Here is a 24,237-nt window from a genome sequence, read left to right as displayed (position 1 = left end):
AGCTGCTGTGAGTAGAGAGATCCTGATGCCCCAAGTGCCCTGGCCTCAGACGCCTCCTCCTCGGGGGGGTCCTGAGACTTTGAACACCATGGGCAAGTCCTCTCCGGGCACAGCTAGCACCGAGGCTGGGCTCGCTCTGAGCACCGTCTGGAGGTACAGAGCCCGGGGCCAATCCCACCTCCTCCGCCCCTCACTGCGCTCGGCTCTGTGAGGCGGTGTTCCCACGCGGGTCAGGGAAAGAACTGGCACCTCCACCCTCCCGCCCTGCCCGCCCCGGGTCCTGGGAGGGGACCTCTCTGCCCCGCCTCTCCGGCTGCCCTCTCACATGCACGCACCTGTGCGCACACGTGCACGCACACACAGACGCGCGGATGCGCACAGGCACCCTCCCTGTCTGCTGCCCCGCTGTGCCCACCCCCCTCCCACCTTCCGCGTCGTCGTCCCCCCCTCCTCCCCCCTCCCTGGTCCTGGGAGCCCCTGGGGTGGGGGTGGGGGGGTCTCGGCCCCTCTGGCAGCCTGCAGAACAGGCTCACGGCAGGCCAGGCACCCGGCACCCTGCGTCCCCTCCCGTCCCACACCCCGGACCTGGTTGCTGAACCCCTGGAGCCACGGAGGGGTCAGGGCTCCCGTGCCTTCCACCGCGTCCCGTGTGATCCTGATCTCGGAATTTGGGGGTTTATCAAAACAACCTGGTTCCTTGCTCACTCTTGAGATTTTCATGGTTTCTCCGTGATCGTGTTTTCCGATAATAACGCACCTTTGAACTTAGGAGACGTAGTTACAGGGACACCGTGGAGCGAGGTGTCAGCCGCCGTGGGGGCCTCCAAGGCAAGACTGGGGCGGCACCAGAGCTGCTGGGCCCCGCTGGCTGAGGTGACCCGCCTGGCAGGGACGACGGTGCCATCACGCGTGCCCTGTGTGGGGTGTGTGTCTGTGTGGGGGTGTATGGGATGTGGGTGCCGGGTGTGGGGTGTGTGTGGGTCTATGCGGGGTGCGGGGTGCGTGTGGGGGTGTCTGTGTGCGCGTGGGTGTGTGCGTGGGGTGTGTGGGTCTACACAGGGTGTGTACGTGGGGGGTGTGTGGCATGTGGGGGTGTGGGTCTATGCGGGGTGCGGTGGGGGTGTCTGTGTGCGTGTGGGTGTGTGCGTGGGGGTGTGTGGCATGTGGGGGGTGTGGGTCTATGCGCGGTGCGGTGGGTGCGGAGCCCCGTCCTCAGGGCCTTCGTGGAAAGGTGGCCTTGACTGCTCACACCCCCGCCCCCCCGCCGACCCCGCCCTCGGCCGGTCCGGGGTCGAGCACGCAGGGCAGAGGGTGCGCGCCCGCCTCTCCGGCCCCTGCGGGGCGGAGCCGCGCCGTCGGCAGCCCCTGCCTCTGGGTGAACCCCGTTGCTCTCTTCGGGTTCCTCCGGGAAACGACCACAGCCCGCGGGGGCGTCTCCGTCCCCGTCCGTGAGGGAGCCCCCTGGCCCCGACAGCGCACGCTCCGCGGTGTTCCACCCGGGCGGTCACGGGCGGTCACGGCCGGTGCCGGGTGGGCGCCCCGAGCCTGGGGAGCCTGCTGGGGTGGGGGCGGGGGCGGGGGGCGGGCAGGGCTCCACGCCGGGTTTTATCGGCGAGCCCGGCGGGCTGACTGCTCAGGGTCTGACCTTTCCGGCTGGAGAAGAAAAGGGGAGAGAAAAGGAGAACGTGTGAGGCACACGGAGGCAGGAGTGAGCAGTCTGCGGAGTCGATAAACCCAAGTCGAGGCGGGCGGAGGGTCACAGAGGACCGCGCGACCGGGGCGAGGCGGGAGGCGTGGTGGGCGAGGCGGGAGGCGTGGTGGGCGAGGCCGAAGGTGTGGTGGGCGTGGCCGAAGGCGTGGTGGGCGTGGCCGGCCGGGGCGGTGCGGCAGGCGGGGCCTCACGGAGTGGTGGGCGGGGTCTTCGCGGTGCGGCGGGCGGGGTACGGAGTGGTGGGCGGGGCCCCTGGAGCTCAGTATCCCGCCCTAGCCCCATCCTCCTTCAAGGCCAAATTTTGGCTCCCGCCTTTGCCTTTGATTGATTTCTTTTCTTCTTCTTTTAATTTTTTATGTTTATTTTATTTTTGAGAGACAGTGTGAGCAGGGGAGGGGCAGAGAGAGAGAGAGAGGGAGACACAGAATCTGAAGCCGGCTCTGAGCTGTCAGCGCAGAGACCCACGTGGGTCTGGAACAGCTCGCGAACAGTGAGATCCTGACCGGAGCGGAAGTTGGCGCCTAACCAGCTGAGCCACCCAGGCGTCCTGCCCCCTTTGGTGGATTTCTTAACTTGCTCAGAGCCTGGGTGGATCCCAAGTGTCGTTGACAGGGGCCTTCCGCAGAGCGCAGGGCCGTCAGCCACGATGCTGGATGAGAAACGGCTGGGTACAGTGGGGCTGGCATCCACCCGACCCGGGCCTCTGTGTGGTTCTCGCCCCAAAGTCGAGTGTGGAGCCCATTTTACAGACGGGGAGGCTGAGGCAGAGAGGGTGAGCATCACGGGCTGAATGCGGGGCCGGGGGTGTGGCCGGGCCCCTGTGGACGCTGCGGGAAGGTGCCGCTCAGCCGCTCCCCTGCCCCAACCTGGATGTGGAGACAGAGGGGCTGCGGGGAGGACACAGAGGCTGTGGCCTTGCCCTGGGGTCCCCCACAAGTGGACGGCGATGGCCGTGTGCCCTGGTGTGGTGCGCAGGAGGGCAAGGAAAGCAAGCCTCAGGATCGTGGCCACGTTCACCAAGAAGCCGGTTTGGGGGCTGGGGGCCGACCAAACAGTGCCCGAGGAAGGGAGAGCTGTTTCCAGAGACCTGATCAATCAAGTCATTCCTGTGCTGTGATTATAACTGCGTCAGGACATGACAGAGACACGAGAGGGTGGTTCAGATCTGAACCGGGAGCTGGGTTGTTTGCAAGGGGACGGCTGGGCCTTGTGGGGCCACAGGCTCTATCTCTCTAGCCTTGGGGTCCACAGGAGCAGGGTGCTCACAGGTGTCCCTCTGCAGACGGGGGAGTGGGCCTGACCTTCGGCCGGGTCTCGGGCTAGGTGCCATTGGCCGTGGGGATGGTCAGCACCCGAGGGGCAGGATCCCTCTCAGGAAAACCCCATGGCCGGGCGGACGGACGGCCCTGGATCCTCGGGGAGGCTTTGGGACTGGAGCCCCTGAAGAGGCATCCCTGGGTGGTGCTCAGTGTCACCTGCTTCAGATGGATTTTAAAGCAAAGGGATCGATCGGTCTCTAGATTCCGGATATTTGTCATCCCAGGAAGTCCTGCCCCCCGTGTACCTGTGAGCGAGCATACGGGGGTGTGTGTGTGTGCGTGCATGACCACATGTAGTAACACACGCGTGTTTGTTGTGGCGCCTGGGTCAGGTGTGACGCAGATGGTGGCAGCTTGTGGCTCTCAGGCCACTACTGCGGCACGTGAGGGAGGGCAGCATGGTTGTTTTCACCGAGGCCCCAGCCCCACAGGCAGCCCCCCAGAGCGGCCCCAGTTGGGCCTCTGCACCCATTTGGACCCCTGATGGGATGTGGTCAGCCGCGGAGGGGGCTCTGGCTCCTGCGGGGCCTGGCGTGAGCCAGCCTCGGGGTCCAGTGCCCTACGGGGGGTCAGCCAGGCCCACGGCACCTGCCACGCGGGCCACGGGCACAGTCTGCGTCATCTCTTGACCCCTTCGACGGCCCCCACCCCACAGGGAGCACGTGGTCCTAAAACAGCAGGACAGCCCCGCACTCGTGGGTCTACTTTTTAAAAAATCCAAACCAGAAGACACGTGTAAGTTGTTCCTTCAAAGTAGACGCCCCAGGAGGGAGAAGAGACAGAGAGACAGCGAGAGCAGGGTGGAGAGCGGGAAGAGGGAGGTGAGGGCCTTGAAAGTGACATTTCAGATGGGCTAGCAGAGCTGGGGGCTCCTTCCTGCCTTCTGTCTCCTTTATCCTGAGAGCCCACCCCCTCCTGCCTGAGACCCGGGCTGCTTTCAGAGCCAGAAGCAACCCCGGGAGCCCTCAGCGTCCCTGGAGCAGGTGCAGGACGGATTCTGGAAGCTTCCATGCGGCGGAGTGTCTCCACAGATCTGCTGAGCCCTGCAGCGTCCGCGGCCCAGCCCAGCCCACTGTACCCGGCTGTTCCCCAAACCTACCGCGGCTGGACGCAAGCAGGTTCTCCCCGAGTGGGGATGGTGCTTGTGAGTGGCCGTGTGGGGAAGCACCTGGGCCACACTGAACACTCTGAAGGGCTGGGGACCCGCTGCCCTTGTCTACCCCTGCCCAGCCCGGGGCACTGGGCCACTCGTCCCTCCCCGGGCCAGAGCACCAGGCTGGGAGATGCTGACCCCTGGTCCAGAAAGACAAGGACACTCTTTCCCACCTGCAGCCACTGTAAAAAGCAAGCGACATTCAGCACTTGTCTAAGAAGCAGCTAAGGCCAGTTCCTGAACACATACCCTGAATAGAAGGAAACCGGCCACGGTTTAGGAACAGAGGTATAATCAAATTCTCATTTTCTATTCCAATAAGCATCTTTGAATTAATGCCTATTCCACTAATTAGGAAGGTTTTATTAGCGTTCTACTTGGTTAATAAAGCACACAACACAGACCACGGATAATATCGCGGTCATTTCTCCATGGAGGGAACAGCAGAGGGTGAGTGAGCGAGCCAGCTGACAGAGCGGAGGGCACGCTAACCAGCCCTTTACAAGTATGGAGGTAACGGTCTGGGAAAAACACAGCCTCCTCTGTGGGCCCTGTTCGCACCACCCGAACCTTGGGCCCCAGCTGGTGCAGGCGGGCCTGGTTTGGGGCTCAGCACTGGGACCCGCGCGTCCACCTGGGACACGGGAGGCCGATACCCCTGCCCCGACGCCCGGGCGCTGTGCTCGGGGCTCCGGGGCCTCGGCCGAGGACAGGCACGGTGGCAGGCGGACTCGGTGTCAGTGGACAGGGCTGTGCTGGTCTCCGTGACCCTGGGGGCTTCGGAGGAAGATGCAAAAGTGTCTCAGCACTGACCTGTCCCAGCCACCTGGGGTCGGGGCTAAGTGGGTCCGAGTAAGGGCGGTTGCAGCTGGCCCTGGGGGGGGGGGGGGGTGAGGGCGGGGTGAGGGCAGCGCGGAGCGTGGCAGGAGGGGCCGGGCTGGAACCCCAGAACCCTCACATTCCCAGGACTTTACCAGAAGGTGTGTGTGTGAGCACATGCGTGTGTATTTCCAAGGAAGCACGATGAACAGAGTTCCAACACACGGAGATTTACTGTGTCACTGTTACGAGCCGTTGTGTGTTTCCCGAATTTAATCAGGTTCTAGAATTGCATGCGGAAGGTGGCACTTTCGTTTTCTTTCTGTGAGATTACATCTAATGGTTTTCGTTAAAAAAAAACAAAAACAAAACCCGTGGTCTCAAGCGACCATTTCATAAAAACGCATCCTGAATCACTTGGCGGTGAAGCCCCCAGTGTTGACAAGTGTTAGGACCACCCCAGACACGGTCTCAGGAGGCCACTGGGGGAGGGGTGGGCACCCCGGTGGGTGAATTCAGAGCCTCCTGGAAGGTGGGGCCTTCCCTCGCCCCTCACTGCGCCCTGCCCGCCTCGCCCCTCACTGTGAGGGAACCCTCCCAGATGTTCTGGTCTTTAGTGCACATCGGGCCCTGCAAACCTGGTGTGGAATTCTGGGAAGGGCCCCCGCCTGCTCTCGGCAACCTGCGTGCCCTCACGTCCGGAGCCGGAGCGAGGGAGGTGGCTCCCTCCTCCCCAAATAGAGACCATTCAAATGTGAAATCAAAAGTTTAATCTGACACCGTTAAATATATTTATATATCTCGCACTGGAGGATTTCTCTTGAAACATAAGAATTAGAAATTACGAGTAGGTATATGCTTCCTATATTCAGATAAATTGGTTTCTATTCATTATTGAGATTCCGGACAGGCAAACACATCACGGATCTACTGCAGTGGACGACAGGACGGGACCACGTACAGACACGACGGTGTTGGCGTCTTCCTCCCCAGCCAGAGGCCGCTCTCCCAGCGCGACCGTTTCTGGGATGCAGTGTCCATTGGGACGGGAAGGGCGGTGTGCACGAAGCAGGGCGTGGGGGGGCCCGGGGATACGCTCACGCCGAACCGTAGATGGAGCCCAACAGGGTGGAGCTGTCTGCGCCCCTTCTTGGATTCCCTCGTTCCGAGTTCAGCGAGATGAGCCCCGTTTCCGGGGGCGGGCGGTGGCGGACCTCACGGTCAAGTGCTATTCCGGCAAGCCCGGATCGCCTCTGGACGCCCGTGTGTGTCACACGAGGGTCCGACCTAGGCGACGGGGGGGCTGACGACCGGGGGGCCCGCGGCCAGCACTTCCACTTTGCTCCCTGCTGCTACGAGCTCACGCAGATTAAAACGCCCGTCTCCCCGCAAGTCCTTCTAGGAACGGGTGCTCAGGTGCTCTCCGGATGCCGGCAGGGCCCGGGACATCCCCTGAGAGGGGGGAACAGGTGCCTGCTGGGGGGCTAGAGCGCTCCTCGGGGACCGGGAGCTTGGGACCTGCCAGACTGTTCCCAGATTCCGGCTGTCCCGGGTTGCGACGTGTGAGTCCGTATTTTGAAGTTAAAAGTGTGGCTCCCCAGGCGGGAAAGCAGTTGCCCCTGGAGGCCCCTGCCGGCCCCTGGGGGTGGGTGGTAGAGATGGGCCGTGGACCTTGGGGTCGGGGGGGGGGGGCGTCAAGCAGCCCGGGTGGGAACAGAACCGAGATGCGGTGACGATTTTCTTATTATTTGCCCCACAGCTGCTGAATGTTAGTAACTGTTGCTCTGACTCCCGAAGAAGCCGGTGGCTCCTCTGGGCGAGCAGCGTCTCAGAGACAAATGCCACGTGTGTCTGCCGTGCCTGGTGCCCTGCCCGTGTCGTCTGGGCCCCCTCCCTGCAGAGCCGGCCGCCCTCCAGACTCACAGGTCACGAGCCAGCCCTCAGAGGCCGTGCGGAGTGCGAAGCCTGCTGCATCGTTAGGACGACACTGTTTGCAATTAAGAATGTGAATGTGTGCTTCAAGGAAAAGGGTTTTCTTTCAGGAAAGTGAAACCGGATAAAGTGATTGCCCCCTGTAATCGCATGATTCCACCGATCTCTCCTTACTGTGATTTGGTTAAACGAAAATGCGCATTTCAACCGGTAAACTGCACCGACCAGGCAGTTGTGTCATTCCGGGTGCGGGCGCCTCCCGGCCCCGGGCCCCTCCGCCCCGCGGCTCACTGCGGGAGGGCCCTGAGGATGGCGTTGACCTCCTCCGCCACGGCCGTCAGCGCAAACTCGAACTGGCCCTGGAAGGACAAAAGCGGGGGAAGCCGTGAGTGGGGCCGCTCTCCTCTGGACTCCAGCCCTTAGCTCTGGTGTTATTCTGCAGAAAGGTCGCATATGTGCATAGAAAGGAGAGGTGTGCGGGATCCTGATGCCGGCTCCGGCTTCCCGGCCTCGATCGCCGCACGGTGCTTGCGGAAGGTGCTGGCAGGGGGAGCCGAGGGAGGGCACACGGGAATTTCTATTTCTGCAAGCGTTCTGCAGCTCTGAAATAATTTCAGAATTTCAGATAAACAAACCCCTAGGAAAACAAAGTGTGCTGTGACTGATAAGGTCTCTTCACGCTGATCATATGAGGGTCTCGTCACATTCCCGGGGGCCACGGAGGGACGGGGGCCGAGCGTGCATGGTGCTGGCACCTGGGTGGAGGTCCCCGGCTGGGGCAGGTGCCGCTGGGGGGCGGGGGGCACGGCCGGGGCAGTTCGGGAGTCTTTACGAGGCTTCTGGTTCCGTGTAGGATAGGTTTGTGGTTCTGTAGGAGAATTAAGCTACATTTGCCTCAGTGCTCGGGGTTGACTTTGGCCATGAAGAACCAGCCAGGTGGCCCTGTTGAGGTATTTTAAGAAATCCTCCAGCTCACAATGTGTTCAGCCTAGTCTTACGGCCGCGTGGCTTCTCGGTTCTCCCCAGAGCGCTTGGGATTTAGAGCCTCTCCCCCACCCAGGGCCTCTCCCCCACCCAGCTCAGACCTTGTGTCATGTTTGATTTGCACACTAACATTCAGACAGAACAGGGGCTTGGGGACTTCTGGCACTTTCTGGGGGAAACAGCGGGACCCCAGGAGGCAGGGGAAACTCCCTGCAGTCCCGGAACCGTCACCCCAAGGCACAGAGCACACTCCTCTGGGCCTTGGGCCACCTCCATTTCATGAGTGCAGTTTACAACTTCAAGTCCTCTTGGGTGCAAAGAAGCAGTTTTGCAAGGGCATCTTTTACGGACTTTGGGTCTTCGGTGGAGGCTCGTAGCCTCTGAGAGTGAGGACGACCTTGGCAAAGAGGAGATTCTGTACTTGGCGACTTCAGTGCTCTCACGGAACAGGCGTGGGAGCCCCTGCTGCTGCTGGACACGGGTGTCTCCGAGCGCCAACGGAACGGACCGTCGTCTTCACCGCACTTCCAGCTCGGGAGCAGCCCTGTCTTTCTGCCTTTTGCTGCAGACGTGGCCTTTTCAGTAAGTATGCAAATCAGCCACACTGAGGCGCTGGAGGACCCCAGCGCACCCGGGGGACATTTGACGACCACACAACAGAGCCGTGGTTCTGAGGGCCGGAAGCAGGGGAGTCTGGCAGAATGTTTAGTGAATCTAGAACATTCTCCTGCAAGGGTGCTGGGGTTTATCATTGACATCTTTTTATAAAAACGCGATGTTCTCCCCTTCCCCTGCATCTGGTGCATGGAGGGCTCCAAACACTGGAGGTCTGCCTGCATCGTTTTCTGTTGAGATTCGGGTGGTTGCTGGGACCCCGACTGACCCTCCTGGGAGGGGCCCCTGTCCCGCCTGGGACCTGCCTGGGAGATGTCCCCTTCCCCTCTGCCCTCGCTCGGAAACAACCGCGGAAAGACGCCCGAGGGCTGGCCCACAGTACCTTTGTCTGGACCATGCCCGGTCTCTGGTCCCTCAAGTGCTCCAGGGTCGCGGCGATATCAATCTCCTTAGCGCCTGCAAGAAACAACGAACACAAATCGGGCTGAGTTCAGACACGAGATGAGCCGCGCTCCGCGGTCACTCTCCTGCATCAGGCCCTTCGGGCTCAGAGGCCAGTTGAAAATGATTACACTCATTCCTCAGCAGGCCTGGCAGGCAGCTGCGATTTCGGTGCTCAGAGAAAAATAAGGCAAGGCGGTTTTCATTAGCATTGATTCAAGAAAGCCGGGTTAAAAAAATTGCTGTCAGAAGCCCAGAAAGATACTTGCAACAGCCACATCACTATTAGAAACTAAAATGTGATTTTTGTGTGTGGCATTTTAAAGGATGTTTTAGAAATAGAAAGTATATGAGCTTTAATTTCAATTGCAGAGGATCTTTTTTATTTCACGTAACGAAAGATTAGACTAATAAATCCCATCCATCTGAATATTGGCTTTTAAATGTGGAGCTCCCAGCGAGGGTTCCAAACGGTGAGAAGAGGCAGAGACGGCCCTGGCTGTATTCACTGGCCGGACTTTCGCGGAGAGGCCCCTCCCCACAGACAGCATCTGTCTCGAGCCAGGTGATCCGGGCTTCACAGAAATAATACCATTGGAGTTTGAAATTTTGACCTTATTGTTGTTGTTGTTTTTTGATGTTTATTTATTTTTGAGAGAGAGAGACAGAGCATGAACAGGGGAGGGGCAGAGAGAGAGGGAGACACAGAATCCGAAGCAGCTCCAGGCTCCGAGCCGTCAGCACAGAGCCCGACGCGGGGCTCGAACTCACGGACCGAGAGATCATGACCTGAGCCGAAGTCGGACGCTCAACTGACTGAGCCCCCCAGGCGCCCGACATTATCGTTAATTCAACATGTGTTCTTGTTTTTCTATTTCTAGTAGATAGAGAACAGTGCTGGCTCTCAGGCCCGCAAGCTTCTTACGGTTTAAGAAGCATTTTACACAAATGCAAACCGTGGGCAGGGGAGCAGCCGTCACCTCCCAGGTGGCCTCGGACCCACGCGCCGAACCCCAAGCAGGTGCGATGTTGCCAGCAGCGCCTCGTCACCAGGGCCCCCGCCGCGCAACAGCTCATGCCCGGTCGCACGGAGCAGGTGGCCACGACCGTCGGCAGCCAGATGGCATCAGGCGGATGGGCCGAGAGGCCCCGCGTCTCCAGGCCCTTCTCTGTCTGCACCCCCCAAGTGTGCACATCAGTCCCCTGAGGCACAGAGCCAGGAGAACGAGTTTGAAAGCTTCTAAGATTGTTAGAACGTTTCAAGTCCTGTGGTTCTGTGGCTTACGGACAGCGGGTGCAATGGGCATCGAGGGAGAAAGATGGGCAGGGGAGGGGCTGGGAGGAAACACGTCCAAAGCAAACGTAGCTGCACAGAGGGGAGCAGCAGCAAGTATGGACAACCTGGCCGTATGTCCCCCAGACCAGGAGCCCGGGGGCTGGGGGCACCGCTCGGCCGGCACTTAGGCAGGCTGTATCCATGACCCCAGTCTCCCCTTCCCTGTCCTTGAGCAGACACGACAGGAATGTTCACATCTCTCTCTCTCTCTGTTTTTAATGTTTATGTACTTTTGAGAGAGAGAGAGAGAAAGAGAAAGAGAGAGTGGGGGAGGGGCAGAGAGCGAGGGAGACACAAAATCCGAAGCAGGCCTCAGGCTCCAAGCTGTCAGCACAGGACCCGACTCGGGACTCGAACCCATGAACCGTGAGATCATGACCTGAGCTGAAGTCGGATGCTTATCGGACTGAGCCACCCAGGTGCCCCATCATCTCTAGGGCTGTAGGGACAGCGCTGGGCGCGTCGGGAGCTCCTAGTCAATGCGGCCGCCTTACGGGAACCAAGCTGCCAGGTAAGGACCGTCCTATTGGGACACTGTGAGCTCCCCCGTGTCTTAAATCAGGGCCTTTATAGGAAGGGGAAGAAATTCCCCTTCTGGACCAGCCAGACGTCCCCCAGGGAGCTCGGCAGTCGGGTCCACTGAGAAACCCACTCAAGGACAAGACAGGGGTCAAGTTCTGGGCGTGCTGGTCAGCTGGCCTTGAGGGTTATAGTTTTTGGAAGCCGACGAGGCCACAATAAACAGTCTTGGTTTAAAGGGAATCCGTGAGTCTGAGACCCTCTGAAACAAAGGAGGAGTCTGCCCTGCTACCGAAAGGGGGGGAAGGAGGAGAGAGGAAGTGGGGGGGGGGCCCGGCCACGGCCACCGTGTGTGGTGGCTCCCGGTCGCCGAGGCTCAGGAGCCGCTGCCTCTCGTCGCCTCCCCACTGGAGCGCCCTGCCCTCAGGGCCCGCTCGCGAGTCACAGGGACAGCCGTGCACGGAAACTGGCTTCTTCAAGAAACAAGCTTGCCCTCAGAAGGTTAAACCCGATGTGGGGGGCGAGCGAGGGGGAGACGAATGTGTCCCGCCCCACGCGTGGCACTTCCGTTCTCCGGCCGGGCGGGTCAGCAGCAGAGCCCGGTGCTCAGGGCTCTGCCGGGATGGGTCCCACAGGTGCGGCCACGGCCCGGGCACTCGCTGCGTTCCCCTTCCCCAGTCCGGGGCTCCCTGCCGGTGTGGGTGGGGTCTCGGGCTGGCACAGAGCGCTGGGGGGGGGGTGCCCTGCGGGGCCCGGCCACGTCGTAATTCACAGGAGCCACGGCGCTCCAGACGCGCGTGAACGGTGCTTCGCAGATCCCGGGCGCTCCCGGGAGAGAAAGTACTTCTGCTCGGCGATATCCCACGCTGGCCTCCAGGCTCGCGCAGGGCCCCTACCTTCTGCGACCGCTCGCCTTCTGACCACGGGTCCTGGATTTCAGAAGCATCCGGTGCGGGGGGCAGGTCCTTCCGAGATGAAATCCCAGGGCTTCGTGTAGGATCCAGACTTAGATAAAAAGTGTCTTTTCAGGGCACTTTCTTTTAGTCCTTCGGGCTGGTTGGAAAGCCTCTTTCAACAGCTGTTTTATTCTGAGGCTGTATGGAGGCCGTCCCTGCCTGGAAGCCGCCGGCACGGGCTGGGGACACGCGACGTGGCCCAGTGCTGCCTCTGGTCGCACGTGTGGCCCTCCCTCCTGGGCGGCTGTCCCGAGCCTGCAGGATCCTTGGATGGATGTACGAATAAAGTCTCTAGTTTTCTTACATCGTGACGCCCTCTGGACCACTGTTCGTGAGAGAACGTGAGAGAACATGGCTGTCCCCGGAGGGGTTCGAGATGAGGAGCCGGCCAGGGACTGGCTCAGGAGCCCACTTTTCCTGGAGTCGGAGTTGGACAGTGAGGAAATCAAACCGATACTTAAAAACGTCCAGAACGAAATTCAGGCAACTGATGGATTTATTAAGTGAAGCCAGCTGGGTGACGCGGACGTCCGCTCGCTTGTTAGGACAAGACCATTAGTTGTTGGCAACGTGAGCAAAGGGAGAAGCTTGCAGAACTCACGTCCGTGGTCTGTCCTGAGCAGTGGAGACACAAGGGGATGCGGTGGGAGCAGCCGCCACACCCTGTCCAGTGGCTCCCACGTGCAGTGGGGCCTCGCGGTGCACGGAACACAGAATCTGCATTTATAAACAGATCCGTGAGGGTCACAGGGTGGAGAGGGTGTGTGGGTCCTTCGCCACTTTATGAAAGGCTTTACTGAAGGCTAAGAGATTTATTTAAATCCTCCCAAATCAGGGAAGCTCCCTCTAGTGCACTGAAAAGGGGACCCTCCGTTTAAAAATTTCATTTTGCTGACAACATGTTACATTCTAGGGGAACAGACTATTGGGTGTGGTGCTCGCGTCCAAAAGCCTATAATTAGTCAAAGAATCATAACCTACAAAAAGAATCGCACACCCAAGACAAGACCGGCAGGGATGCAGACTGGTTTCCAGTGTTTTCTGTCTGAAAGCATCATGACCCCAACACCGGAGTGCTCCCTGAAGACCCCATTCAAGGCGGCTCTGCAGGTGCACCTCCCCCCCCACCCGCCCCGGGACCCAGGGCCGTCCCCCGCTCCCTGTCTGGACTGTCTTCCCCGCGGCCCTGCATGGTCCACTGACTCCCCCAGGGCACCGTCCAGTAAATACTGATCTCTGCCAGTTTCCACTTCACTCAGGGTCCACTGGTTTCCAAGTTTACATATCAGCTAAATCCATTTTTAAAAGTATTTAAATTTTTTAAAAATGTTTATTCATTTTTTGATAGAGACAGAGTGTGAGTGGGGGAGGGGCAGAGAGAGGGGGAGACACAGAATCCGAAGCAGCTCCGGGCTCCGAGCTGTCAGCGCAGAGCCCGACGTGGGGCTTGAACCGTGAGATCGTGAGATCATGACCTGAGCTGAAGTCGGACGCTTTACCGACTGAGCCACCCAGGCGCCCTTCAGCTAACTCCATTTTTAAGACAGGAAAGGTTTTTTAGCTCTAGATAAAAGGCATTAACCATTAAACATTTTACTGAAGTATGGAAACTGATTTTTGCAGGGAAGGAATCAACCTGAGGTTAAAGGAAACCAAGTTCGTGGCGGGGTGCTTTGCTCTCTCCTGGCGTTTGCTCCCTGGTCCAGGGGGTCGTGTGGCCCGCCCACTTGAGCCAGCGTCAGGTGCACACGCCTGGGCGCGGGCCGTGCTGTGTGCAGACACAGCTTTCTGCCCCCTGCTACCTAGTGAGGCCGAATACACGTGAATCAGTTTTGCCACAGAGTTTTTACCCAGAAGGCTTGCAACCTGCCGGGGTCCAGTGTTTTCTTCCAAGTAAAAGAGACAACGTGTGTCAAGTGTGCAAGGGGGAAAAACTGTTACTTTGCACGAGGAAGTGCTCTTGCTTCCGCTCCAGGGGGATCTGAGCAAAGGAGCCAAGTGGTGAGATGCTGCCCCGGGAGGGCAGAGCTCCTGGTGAGGTGGGGATGGGGGGCCGGGGTGGGGGGTGGGGGTGAGGCGGGGGTGGGGGGCCGTGGTGGGGGTGAGGCGGGGTGGGGGGCCGGGGTGTGGGTGGCAGGTGAGGAGGGGTGGGGGGTAACATAGGGGTGGGGGGTGAGGCAGGGGTGGGGTGGGGGTTGGAGGCTAGGTGGGGGTGGGGGGGCTGGGGTGGGGGGTGGGGGTGAGGCGGGGGTGGGGGCCGGGGTGTGGGTGGCAGGTGAGGAGGGGTGGGGGGTGACATAGGGGTGGGGGGTGAGGCGGGGGTGGGTGGAGGTTGGGGGTGAGGCAGAGGTGGGGGGCCGGGGTCGTGGGTGGCAGGTGAGGAGGGGTGGGGGGTGACATAGGGGTGGGGGGTGAGGCGGGGGTGGCGTGGGGGTTGGAGGTGAGGTGGGGTGGGGGGCCGGGGTGTGGGTGGCAGGTGAGGAGGGGTGGGGGGTGACAGAGGGGTGGGGGATGAGGCGGGGGTGGTGTGGGGGTTGGAGGTGAGGCGGGGGTGGGGGGCTGGGGTGAGGGGTGGGGGTGAGGCGGGGTGGGGGGCCAGGGTGTGGGTGGCAGGTGAGGAGGGGTGGGGGGTGACATAGGGGTGGGGGGTAACATAGGGGTGGGGGGTGAGGCAGGGGTGGGGTGGGGGTTGGAGGCGAGGTGGGGGTGGGGGGGCTGGGGTGGGGGGTGGGGGTGAGGCGGGGGTGGGGGCCGGGGTGTGGGTGGCAGGTGAGGAGGGGTGGGGGGTGACATAGGGGTGGGGGGTGAGGCGGGGGTGGGGTCGGGGTTGGAGGTGAGGCGGGGTGGGGGGGCTGGGTGGGGGTGGCAGGTGAGGAGGGGTGGGGGGTGAGGTGGGGGGTGATGTAGGGGTGGGAGGGGTGAGGCGGTGGGGGGGGTGGTGAAAATTGGGGAGGATTTCTGCTGACCTTGGAGGGGAATTGCCAGATCAAAGGAGACGAATCTGCATCCTATTCACTTGAGAATCAAGTATGCCAGAACCCACCCCAAAAATATTTTTCATGTTTAGTTTTGTTTTTGAGAAAGAGAGAGAGAGCGAGTGAGCACAAGCGGGGTAGGGGCAGAGAGAGAGGCAGACGCAGAATCCGAAGCAGGCTCCAGGCTCCGAGCTGTCAGCACAGAGCCCCATGCGGGGCTTGAACCCACAAACTGAGAGATTATGACCTGAGCCTAAATCAGTCGCCCAACCGACCGAGCCACCCAGGCACCCCTTTCTCGTGTTTTTTAAAAAGCAAATTCCGAGTCATTTCTCAGGAGAAACTGAGATCCTTCCACATTTTTATAAAAACTGTAAGTCAGACAGAACCTGGGCTCGGTCAGCGGGCAAGGTCACTGCAAGGCCACCACCCTTTGTGACTGCCGGAGGTCGTGGGGCTCCCAGTGGGGCACGCGGGCCGGGCACCCGGGGGGAGGTGAGCGCGCTGGTCGTCAGGCGTGAACAGGGACTGGTGGGGGGACGGCCCAGCGCCCCGGGGACCCCGGAGACCCTGCCCTGCCAGGTCCCGCTGCCTGTCCCACCCTCCCCAGGAGCAGGTACCGTGGGCTCAGGGCAGGAAGGAGATGCAGAGGCAGCGAGGGACGCAGGAGCCCCCTGGACGAGGCCCCACGCAGCCCAGAGAAAGGCCCGTGTGGTGACTGCGTGGGGTTAGGGTCCTAGGACGGCAGCGGGACCCCCACCCCCGCCCCGCCGAGGCACCAGAATCGCCGTGGACTCGTGTTCCTGAGTCCGTGGCTCCAAGCGGGTCCTCCTGACCTCCTGTGAGGTTGGGACACAGAGGCCAGCCAGGCCGCCCCCGAACGGAGGAAGGAGTCCTTCAGGGCGACTGGCCCTCCGCGGCTCACAAGTGGGCCTGGCAGCCGCCGCTCAGCCCTCAGGGCGATTTCTGCTCAGAGAGTCGGCCACGCGGCAGGCCCTGCCCTGGAGCCCGAGGCCTGGCTGGGCTCCCGCTGACGGCGAAGCAGCGGGACCCTCTTCTGTGGACTCCTCTGGGCCTCATGGAAAGGGGACCGCGAGGGGTCTGTTCCACCGGCAACACTCAGCACAGCGTGTTCTGTCCGACTCAGTCCGGGTGACCGTGGGACTCTGAGAGTGACAGCACTGCTGCCCCGGCCAGACGGCACCCGCTCCTGCCAAAGGCCTGACACCACATGTTTTCCCCTTGGATTAGCCTGGCCTATGGTGTGCGCGCATGGGGTCGCAGCCCCGAGACCTGTCTGGGACAGGGGCCCCCAGGACGGGGCCCCCACCTGTCTGGGCTGCAGCTCTGCGCACGGCCTCCGACCCCGTGCCACCCCATGTGCCCGGTGCCGGCTGGGGCAGGAGCGCGCCGGACGGCAGGGAGCCGATGAGGGGGGAACACGCACACGCCGCCCGATGGAGGCGACTTGTCCAACCGCGGTGCAGCCCACGCGAGGCCCCCGCCACCCCGTTCCAGACGCGCCTTTCAGCCTGAGATTGGCACGAAGCTGGATATGAGGCGTTTGCCTCGTGAAGTCACGCTGAGGCCACGCTGTCGGTGACATTCCTTTTCTGCCAGCTCTTCACGTTTTCGTGCTTCAAACAGAAGACAAACACATTCCCCTCGACACACGCCATTCTCTGTGGCCTTGTCTGTGGCCGCGTGCATGCCCATGGCGAGGGTGGGCTCAGCCCTCCCGCACACCTCCTCCCCTCTCCTCCAGCCAATCCTGTCACTTCCTAGTCAGTGACCCTGCCCTTCCAGGCCTGAACAGACCCTTCCCCGCTCCCCCGCTCCCCAGGCCCGGGGACCACAACCACCACCCTGTCTCCGCAGGCCTGACTCGGAGGGTCCTGCTGCCCTCTGTCGTCTCAGCCTCCTGGGCTCTGCCATCTGCAGAAAGACCAGGGATCTGTGTCGCCCTGGCCAGCCGGAGGGGTTCTGGAAGTCGCCAAACCTCTGAAATCTGCTTCTTCAATTTACAACAAGGTGTCAGAACGTACGGGCCTCAGGTCCCCTTCTGTTCTGGGGGCCACAGTCCGTAGATCTGGTCAAGGCTCTGCCCCGGGGGTGGGGGGGGGTGGGGGAGGGAGGCACAACCCCTAAGCTGCATCCCAGGCGAGGGTTCTCGTGGCGCTCGCCACCCCTACGAGCTGAACACGCCGTCTGTCTCTCTCCACAGAGGATGAGCTCGGGGACGGTGACCTGGTTTTCCTGCCTTGTTCACCGTGCATTCCGGACAGTGTGCCTGGCAGGGTGTTCAGTAAATACCAGGTTGAAATGAGGCTTCCGTGGCTCTGCCACGAGAGGGACACTGTGGCCTGGTGGCAGTGACCGTGGGGCATCCAGCACCCGTGACAGAAAGGGGCCGGGGAGCCGTGGTGCAGCAGCGGGGGGCAGCCCAAGCCTCGCAGTCACAGAGGCCGCTCAGCCCCGAGAAGGGCAGCGGTGAGACGGGAGAGCTCAGCAGGGCCTCCGAGGTCCCGCTGCTTCAGATGCCACGCGGGCGCCGCGTGGAGAACAGACGGAGGCAGAAGCGAGCGGGGCCGGGAGAGACAGGGTGGGAGGCACCTGGGGATGCCCACCAGTGCCGTTCCCCAGAGCCGCGTGGCCCGGCGGGACTCCCCGCGATGACGGAGGTGCTCTGTGTCGTCCGCCACAGCAGCCACAAGTCGCGTGTGGCGTTGGGCACGTGATGTGTGGCCAGCATGACAGAGGCACTGATTTTCAAATTGTAATTCACTAAGTAGGCACATGTGGCTAGTGGAGGGCTGCTGGGTTTTAAAAAGTTCAAGGAGCCATAGGATATTATTTAAGAAAGGTATTTTGATAGTCGACAACAGTATCACGTAGTTGAAAGTTGCCGGAAGAGTCGACCTTAAATGTTCTCACCACAAAAAGAATCGTAACCACGAGGGGCGATGGAGGTGCTAACTAACCTTACTTTGGTAATCGTTTTGTAACAAATACATTTATCAATTCATCACGTTGTATACCAGAAACTTACACAACGTTCGATTGCAACTATATCTCAGTAAGGTTGGGAAAAACTTTTAAAGGCATTTTGATATTGTTACTTGTGACAGATACTGAGTCCTGATGCACAGGCACTCGTGCCGGCGGTATTATTCAACTAGTCTGGCTGAGCTTTGTGATCTGTCGTGTCTCTTGGTCTCCAAACCTAGTATCCCGTCTACTACTCTGACCTGCTGTTAAAAGTTCGCATGTCTGGGGGCGCCTGGGTGGCGCAGTCGGTTAAGCGTCCGACTTCAGCCAGGTCACGATCTCGCGGTCTGTGAGTTCGAGCCCCGCGTCAGGCTCTGGGCTGATGGCTCGGAGCCTGGAGCCTGTTTCCGATTCTGTGTCTCCCTCTCTCTCTGCCCCTCCCCCGTTCATGCTCTGTCTCTGTCTGTCCCATAAATAAATAAAAACGTTGAAAAAAAAATTAAAAAAAAAAAAAAAGTTCGCATGTCTGGAGGCGCCTGAGTGGCTCAGTTAAGTGTCTGACTCTTGATTTTGGCTCAGGTCATGATCTCACAGTCCGTGAGTTCGAGCCCCACATCGGGCCCTGTGCTGACATCTCAGAGCCTGGAGCCTGCTTGGGATTCTCTCTCTCTCTCTCTCTCTCTCTCTCTCTCTCTCTGCCCCTCCACTGCTTGCACTGTCTGTGTCTCTCTCTCAAAAGAAATAAATAAACTTAGAAAAAGTTAACGTAGGGGAAAACCTTTTTTTTTTTTCTTTTTTAAATAACAGCCATCGTAACGGGTGTATTCCTTATACCAGACAATTCAGGGCAGACTTTAAAAAAGGGGCGGGTCTGTTTGTTGGCAGGGAAGAGGCAACCATAGCGCATCGTTATCAAGGACACGGGCTGTCAGACGAGCCTGGGTTCACCTCCCGGCTAGGTCACGTGGCGGCTGCGTGACCTCGGGTGGGGGAAGCCCAAATGTCTTTATCTGACAAATGGTAATGAAAGTGTTAAGTCCGCAGGGTCGTTGTGGGATGACCACTTTCAGTGTCAATACGTAAGAAACAAAGTTGGGGACAGATCTTTTAAAAAACACTCTGTGGGGCGCCTGGGTGGCGCAGTCGGTTAAGCGTCCGACTTCAGCCAGGTCACGATCTCGCGGTCCGTGAGTTCGAGCCCCGCGTCGGGCTCTGGGCTGATGGCTCAGAGCCTGGAGCCTGGAGCCTGGAGCCTGTTTCCGATTCTGTGTCTCCCTCTCTCTCTGCCCCTCCCCCGTTCATGCTCTGTCTCTCTCTGTCCCAAAAATAAAAATAAACGTTGAAAAAAAAAATTTTTTAAAAAACACTCTGTGTGTTTCCCACACGGATTACGTATTGCTTTCGGGAGAACATAGTTGTCACTGGCCGGATGAACGCAAAGGGTGTGTGCTCACACACGAGGCCCAGAGGGACACACACCGAAGAGTTAAGAGTCGTCCACACCTGCACAGTGTGCCGCACTCGGGCCTCCCCACACACACGCGGGCGCGGCGGGCGGGCGGTGGTGTTCACTCAGGGCCGTGCAGCGGGGTGCTCGGGGGGTGGGGTCGGTCGCGGCCCCGCACGAGTGACACAGCCGGCCGCCACCACCTCACGGTGACCCGGCAAATACGGCCGCGGGGAGGCACCGTCCGCCTTACAATTCCTCTAAAAGATCGCAAGAAAAAAACCCAAACGTGGGCGAGACGTCACTGACGCGCGGAGAAGGCACAGCTTTGGAAAACGTCTCGGCTGCACGCGAGCCAAGGTCTCCCGAGCGGGAGGAGCGCGCTCCCCGGGCTATGCTGATGCGGGACGGACGGACGGACGGATGGAGCTGGAAGCGCCCTGGCAGCGGCGGCAGGGACGCGACGAAGGTGTTTACGGGTCGGGCGGGGGGCCGGGGGCCGCTCGCTTGGATTCCAAACGGCATTGTCGTCCGCCTGCTAACAAACCAGACGGCGGAGAAAGCACGTGAATCGCGCCTCGCTCATTCTCCAAGGGCCCTGAAGAGGACGAGGGCCTTAATCCCCGAGGGCCCCGTGTGAACCCGCGGGGCTCCGCTCCGGGCCGCACGCGCTCCCGGGCCCTGCCGTCCGGATCCAGGGGCTCCGGTGTCAGCGTGGCGCACTCGGCAAGGCTTGGGAAAGGCGTTCTTTGGTCCCCATGCGACTCATTCCTTGGAAGAAAAGGAAACGGGAAGAAAGGTTTCATGTCCGGGCTTTGGGCCTTTGATCATTTGACGAGCGAGGTCTGTGGCGCGGCCTCTGGCTCTCAGGCCAGACAAAAGCAGCCCGGGTGCGACAGGCCGGGCCAGCTTGTCCCAGAACAAAACCGGGGGCGGGGGCGCAGTGTGGCGGCCTGGGAAAGACCCACTTGGCCCGCGAGGGGCCGTCCTGCCCTTTGATCTCTCCTGAGACCGCGGCCCAGGCCCCAGGTCAGGGGATTTCACACCGCACGCCCCCTTCCCGGGCAGAGGGGAGCAGGTCAAGAACAGAAACGGGGGGGGGGGGGGGTGTGTGACCGATGGGCCAGGGCCTGGGGCGGCCCTCTCTGGCCGGTTCCCCATGGCTGGGCTCCATTGTTGACGGCCGCCCACACTTGACGTGGGATTTGACGTTACATGGCACAGCAGAGCGGGTCAATGCGGGCTGGGGCTCGGACAATGCCGGCACCCCGCCCCTGGCCGGCTCGTCAGGCAGGAACATTCTCGTCCACAGCTGCCTCTCGCGAAGCAGCGACTGCACCTCGCAGCATCCGGCTGTGCCGCACCCCCTCGCAGGACACCCCGGTGACCCCCCCAGCACTGGGAAAGCGTGGCGTCCGCCCCGTGCCTCTGGGCGAACCCACACGGGAGGCATCTCGAACACGAGCGCCGGTCGGGATCCTTCAGGAGGAATTCTGATTTAACACGAGGCAAGTGTTACGTGTGCAGCAGGCCGAGAAGGGAGGGCCGGTACCAGGGACGAAACAGAAATTCTGCTAGAGCTCCGAGCTCCCGTAGTTGCAAGTTTGCAAACGAAAGGATGTGTTTGATAAGACACAGTAGCATTAGCGGACAGGAAACTTTTAACTAAAAAGATTAGGATCGCGTTACGCTCTAAAACCAAAATACGTCTTCACCAGTGTCAGACCTTTTGTGTTTTTGCGTCAGTCTCTTTGTTTGCGCGTGGCCAGCACTCAGCTAATTTCGGGGGCTTAAAATAATATTTGGCGGCACAAAGCCGATCTCGTTCTCCCTCCGGCGTCCGGCCAGGAAGCCGTGGACGTCTGGCAGGGTGTGGGGTGTGCAGCCGGGTTCAGTCCTGGTCCTCCGGGAGCAGGTTGTACCAGCAGAGATGCCTCACGCGCTAGTCTCTACGTGTGAAACAGCGGCCTGCGGGCTCATCCACACACCCGTATCCTTGGTCTGGAGACGGGCTCCGTTTCTCTTGTTTTTAACCACAAGAAAGTGGAGTAAGGAAAATGCTTATTTTAGAGTTGCCAGCATCGGTGTGAAAATGTACTGAAATTGTTTTCTTTTTTTGAATTATTAAAAAGTTTTTTGGATGTTTGTTCATTTTTGGGAGAGAGACAGAGTGTGAGCAGGGGAGGGGCGAGAGGGAGACACAGAATCCGAAGCGGGCTCCAGGCTCCGAGCCGTCAGCTCGGAGCCCAACGCGGGGGCTCGAACTCACGAACCGTGAGATCACGACCTGAGCTGAAGTCGGACACTTAACAGACTGAGCCCCCCAGGCGCCACTGAACCTCATTTCTATAATCTGCTCCTGCTTCTGGGCAAAGGACGTTCTGGAAGGCGGGGCCTGTCTGCGAGGACACACGTGCGAGTGTGTGTGTAGATGGAGGGACCGTTTGGTTCACGGGTGAGAGAGACGGGAGGTGTCCCCACCTCCTTCCGGGACCCGTGGGTCGTGCACGGGCACCGCAGGGTAGGCGGTGTTTCCTCAGAGCAGCTTGGGCAATGCAGCAGGATCCTGGGTTGCCATGGCGACTTGCGAGTGACTGTCCAAGAGGTGGGTCCGACACGGGGGTTTCCCCGAACGTGACTGTGGAGCTCGCTCCCTGGTCCCTAAGGAGACCCCTCATGGGTTTCTTCTCGAGACTACGCTGTGGGTGCTGCAGACCAGCTCAGCGCCCACACGTCCACGGGAGCGAAGGGGCTGGGGCTTACGTCCTGCTCCCGTGGTCCGCCCAGTCCCAAGGTGGGGGGGCGCTCTCCCCGTGGTCCGCCCAGTCCTGAGCAGGAGTGGGGGCGCCGCTCTCCCCGTGGCCCCTGCTCTCGGGCACTGTTGGTGCCCCTGTGCCTTCTCGCCGTGGGGCGTTCAGGGTGCAAGTCCCGGTGCCGCATTTGGGAGGAAGAGACCAGGAGGAGAGGCCGTGTAGGTGCAGGTATGTCGAACAGGGGGTGTTCCGGGTTTTATCTGAGATAAGACGGGGTCGGGCGACCGCAGCCACCCCCAGAGGCGTAGCGGAGTCTGGAATGACCGACGCTGTATTCTGCAGGTACGGTTTATGCCAACACTTCAAGGATACTACGAACTGCATTTAAAGCTCCAAGCGGCGTCTTCGCCTCGATCGCACTCATCATAACACGTTCAGCAGGCACTTACCCGGCACCCGCCGCGCGCCCAGCCCCGCGCCCGACACCGGCAGCAAGGGAAGAGCCACAGAAACACCGTGCGTGCTGCAGACAGCTTTCACGTGATCCGGGGAAGGGACAACGAGCGGCTAATTTCCTCCGAGGCCGCCGAGAGCATTACCCTGAGGTTGCCACGGCAACGCTGGCCCCGCTCGGCCCCAACAAAGCAGCCCGCTCGCTCGGAGCCTCACCTTTGGCCATCTTGTTGAGAACCATGTCGATCAGGACGTAGGTGCCGCTCCTGCCCGCGCCGTCGCTGCCAACGGAAGGGGAGAGGTGAGAACGCGGCCAGGGCCGCGTGAACCCCACGCCCACCAAAGCCGGCGGACAGCCGATTGCCCTCTGCGTTTAAGGGGAGTCGTGTGGGGAGAGGGAGGCTGTGAATTTGAGAGAAAGCAGAAGAAAGCGGGGTGAGGAGGCATCCCTGGGTGGAAGAGGGGAGGGGGGGAGGGGCAGGGGAGGAGGGAGGGAGGAGGAGGGGGGGAGGAAGGGATGGGGGAGGGGAGAAAGGATAAGGAGGAGAGTAGGAGAGGAGGGAGGAGGAGGAGGGGGGAGGGAGGAGGAGGGGAGAGGGAGGAGGAGGAGGGGGGAGGGAGGAGGACGGGGGAGGGAGGAGGAGGAGGGGGGAGGGAGGAGGAGGAAGGGGAGGGAGGAGGAGGAGGGGGGAAGGGAGGAGGGAGAGGAGGGGGAGGGAAGGGAGGAGGAGGAGGAAAAGGAGGGCGGGAGCCCCCCACCCTCGCAGCAGGGATTAGCTAAGGTGCCTGCGTGGATTTGCTCCCGCCTTCCTCTTTCCTCCCAGAGCCGAGGGGCCACGGCCGCCCTGACACCGACAGGTGTCTTCCAAGCCGTCCACCCGCCGCCCGGGACACCCGTGCCTCCGGGCCGTTCCCTTCCCTCTCTGACGGACCCACGGTGCAGCCCCCAATGGTCCCGCACAGACCCGCGCGGAAGCACGCGGACCCGTGCAGTTACCAGGCACCCAATGCAGACACACGCGGTCACACGCGCGTGGCTCCACAACACACACACTGACACACGGTCAGACACCCACACGGAGGCGTGCACACTTGTCGGCCGATCGGACCGTCTTGGCGTCTGATCTTTGGAGACGTATTTCCATTTTGGCCCAGCAGAAAGGAACATTCTACGCAACAGAGCACGGCTCTTCGCCAGACCCGGGTGGATGTGAAGCCCAGGGCGCGAGGGCACCCTCACACGGGCGTCTGAGTGCCTCTACTTACCAGGGTGAGTGCAGCCCGTCTGGGTTTTGCCCACAGGCCAGACTCACGTAACCAACTGGGGGCGGCCGTCCCTCCGGTCACGACAGAGTCTGTCCCTGCTCCTAACGGGCCCCAAGCATTTCTCAGCATCCTGGCTCCACACCTCGTGAACTGGTGGCTAAGACAAGGCCACGGACCACAGACACCGCCTCGGGGTTTGTGTGAGAGCCACGAGGGCTGAAGAAAAACTAGGGCGGCGGGGCCCAGGCCGCCGGAGACCGGGTGCGGGACGCCCGGCGGCTCGCGGGGAAGAGCGGGCCACGTGCGGCTCACTCGGGTGTCGGTGCAAGAAACACACCGCAGCATTTAGCTCGAGGGCCTAGAAGATTAACTTTGTATCTCTGGTTCCCTTCAGAAGCGCCAGTTAGAGGTACTTATCACGCAGATAGAGAGTTCCGCTTGCACGCCTCACTGTGGCTGCCTTCTGAGGTGGCGAGCGCGTGTCATCCACGTGAGAACTTGTACTCGCCTGCAGTGAACAATTATTGGACAAGAACGGCCCCTGTAGCACTTGTTTACTTTTCTGAAACA

General features: G+C 60.7%; 1 protein-coding gene across 1 annotated transcript in view; it reads right to left on the bottom strand.

Moving 5' to 3' along the window:
* Positions 1–6,677: 6,677 nt before the first annotated feature.
* The window catches only part of PTPRN2 (protein tyrosine phosphatase receptor type N2), an 806,499-nt gene continuing 788,939 nt past the window's right edge, over positions 6,678–24,237 (bottom strand). Inside the window, exons 21-24 of the mRNA XM_086680696.1 lie at positions 24,176–24,229; positions 22,618–22,682; positions 8,916–8,989; positions 6,678–7,293 (exon numbers count right to left, since the gene is read on the bottom strand). Of these exons, the coding sequence (XP_086536822.1) occupies positions 7,222–7,293; positions 8,916–8,989; positions 22,618–22,682; positions 24,176–24,229 (265 nt within the window). The 3' untranslated portion in view covers positions 6,678–7,221. The remainder of the gene's footprint in view (positions 7,294–8,915; positions 8,990–22,617; positions 22,683–24,175; positions 24,230–24,237) is intronic.

Source organism: Puma concolor, chromosome A2 (assembly GCF_028749965.1).
Source record: "Puma concolor isolate L17-30 chromosome A2, mPumCon1.1.hap2, whole genome shotgun sequence".
In the NCBI taxonomy this organism is placed as follows: domain Eukaryota; kingdom Metazoa; phylum Chordata; class Mammalia; order Carnivora; family Felidae; genus Puma; species Puma concolor.
The sequence above is the reverse complement of the archived record's forward strand: the minus strand, read 5'-3'. Positions and strand labels throughout refer to the sequence as shown.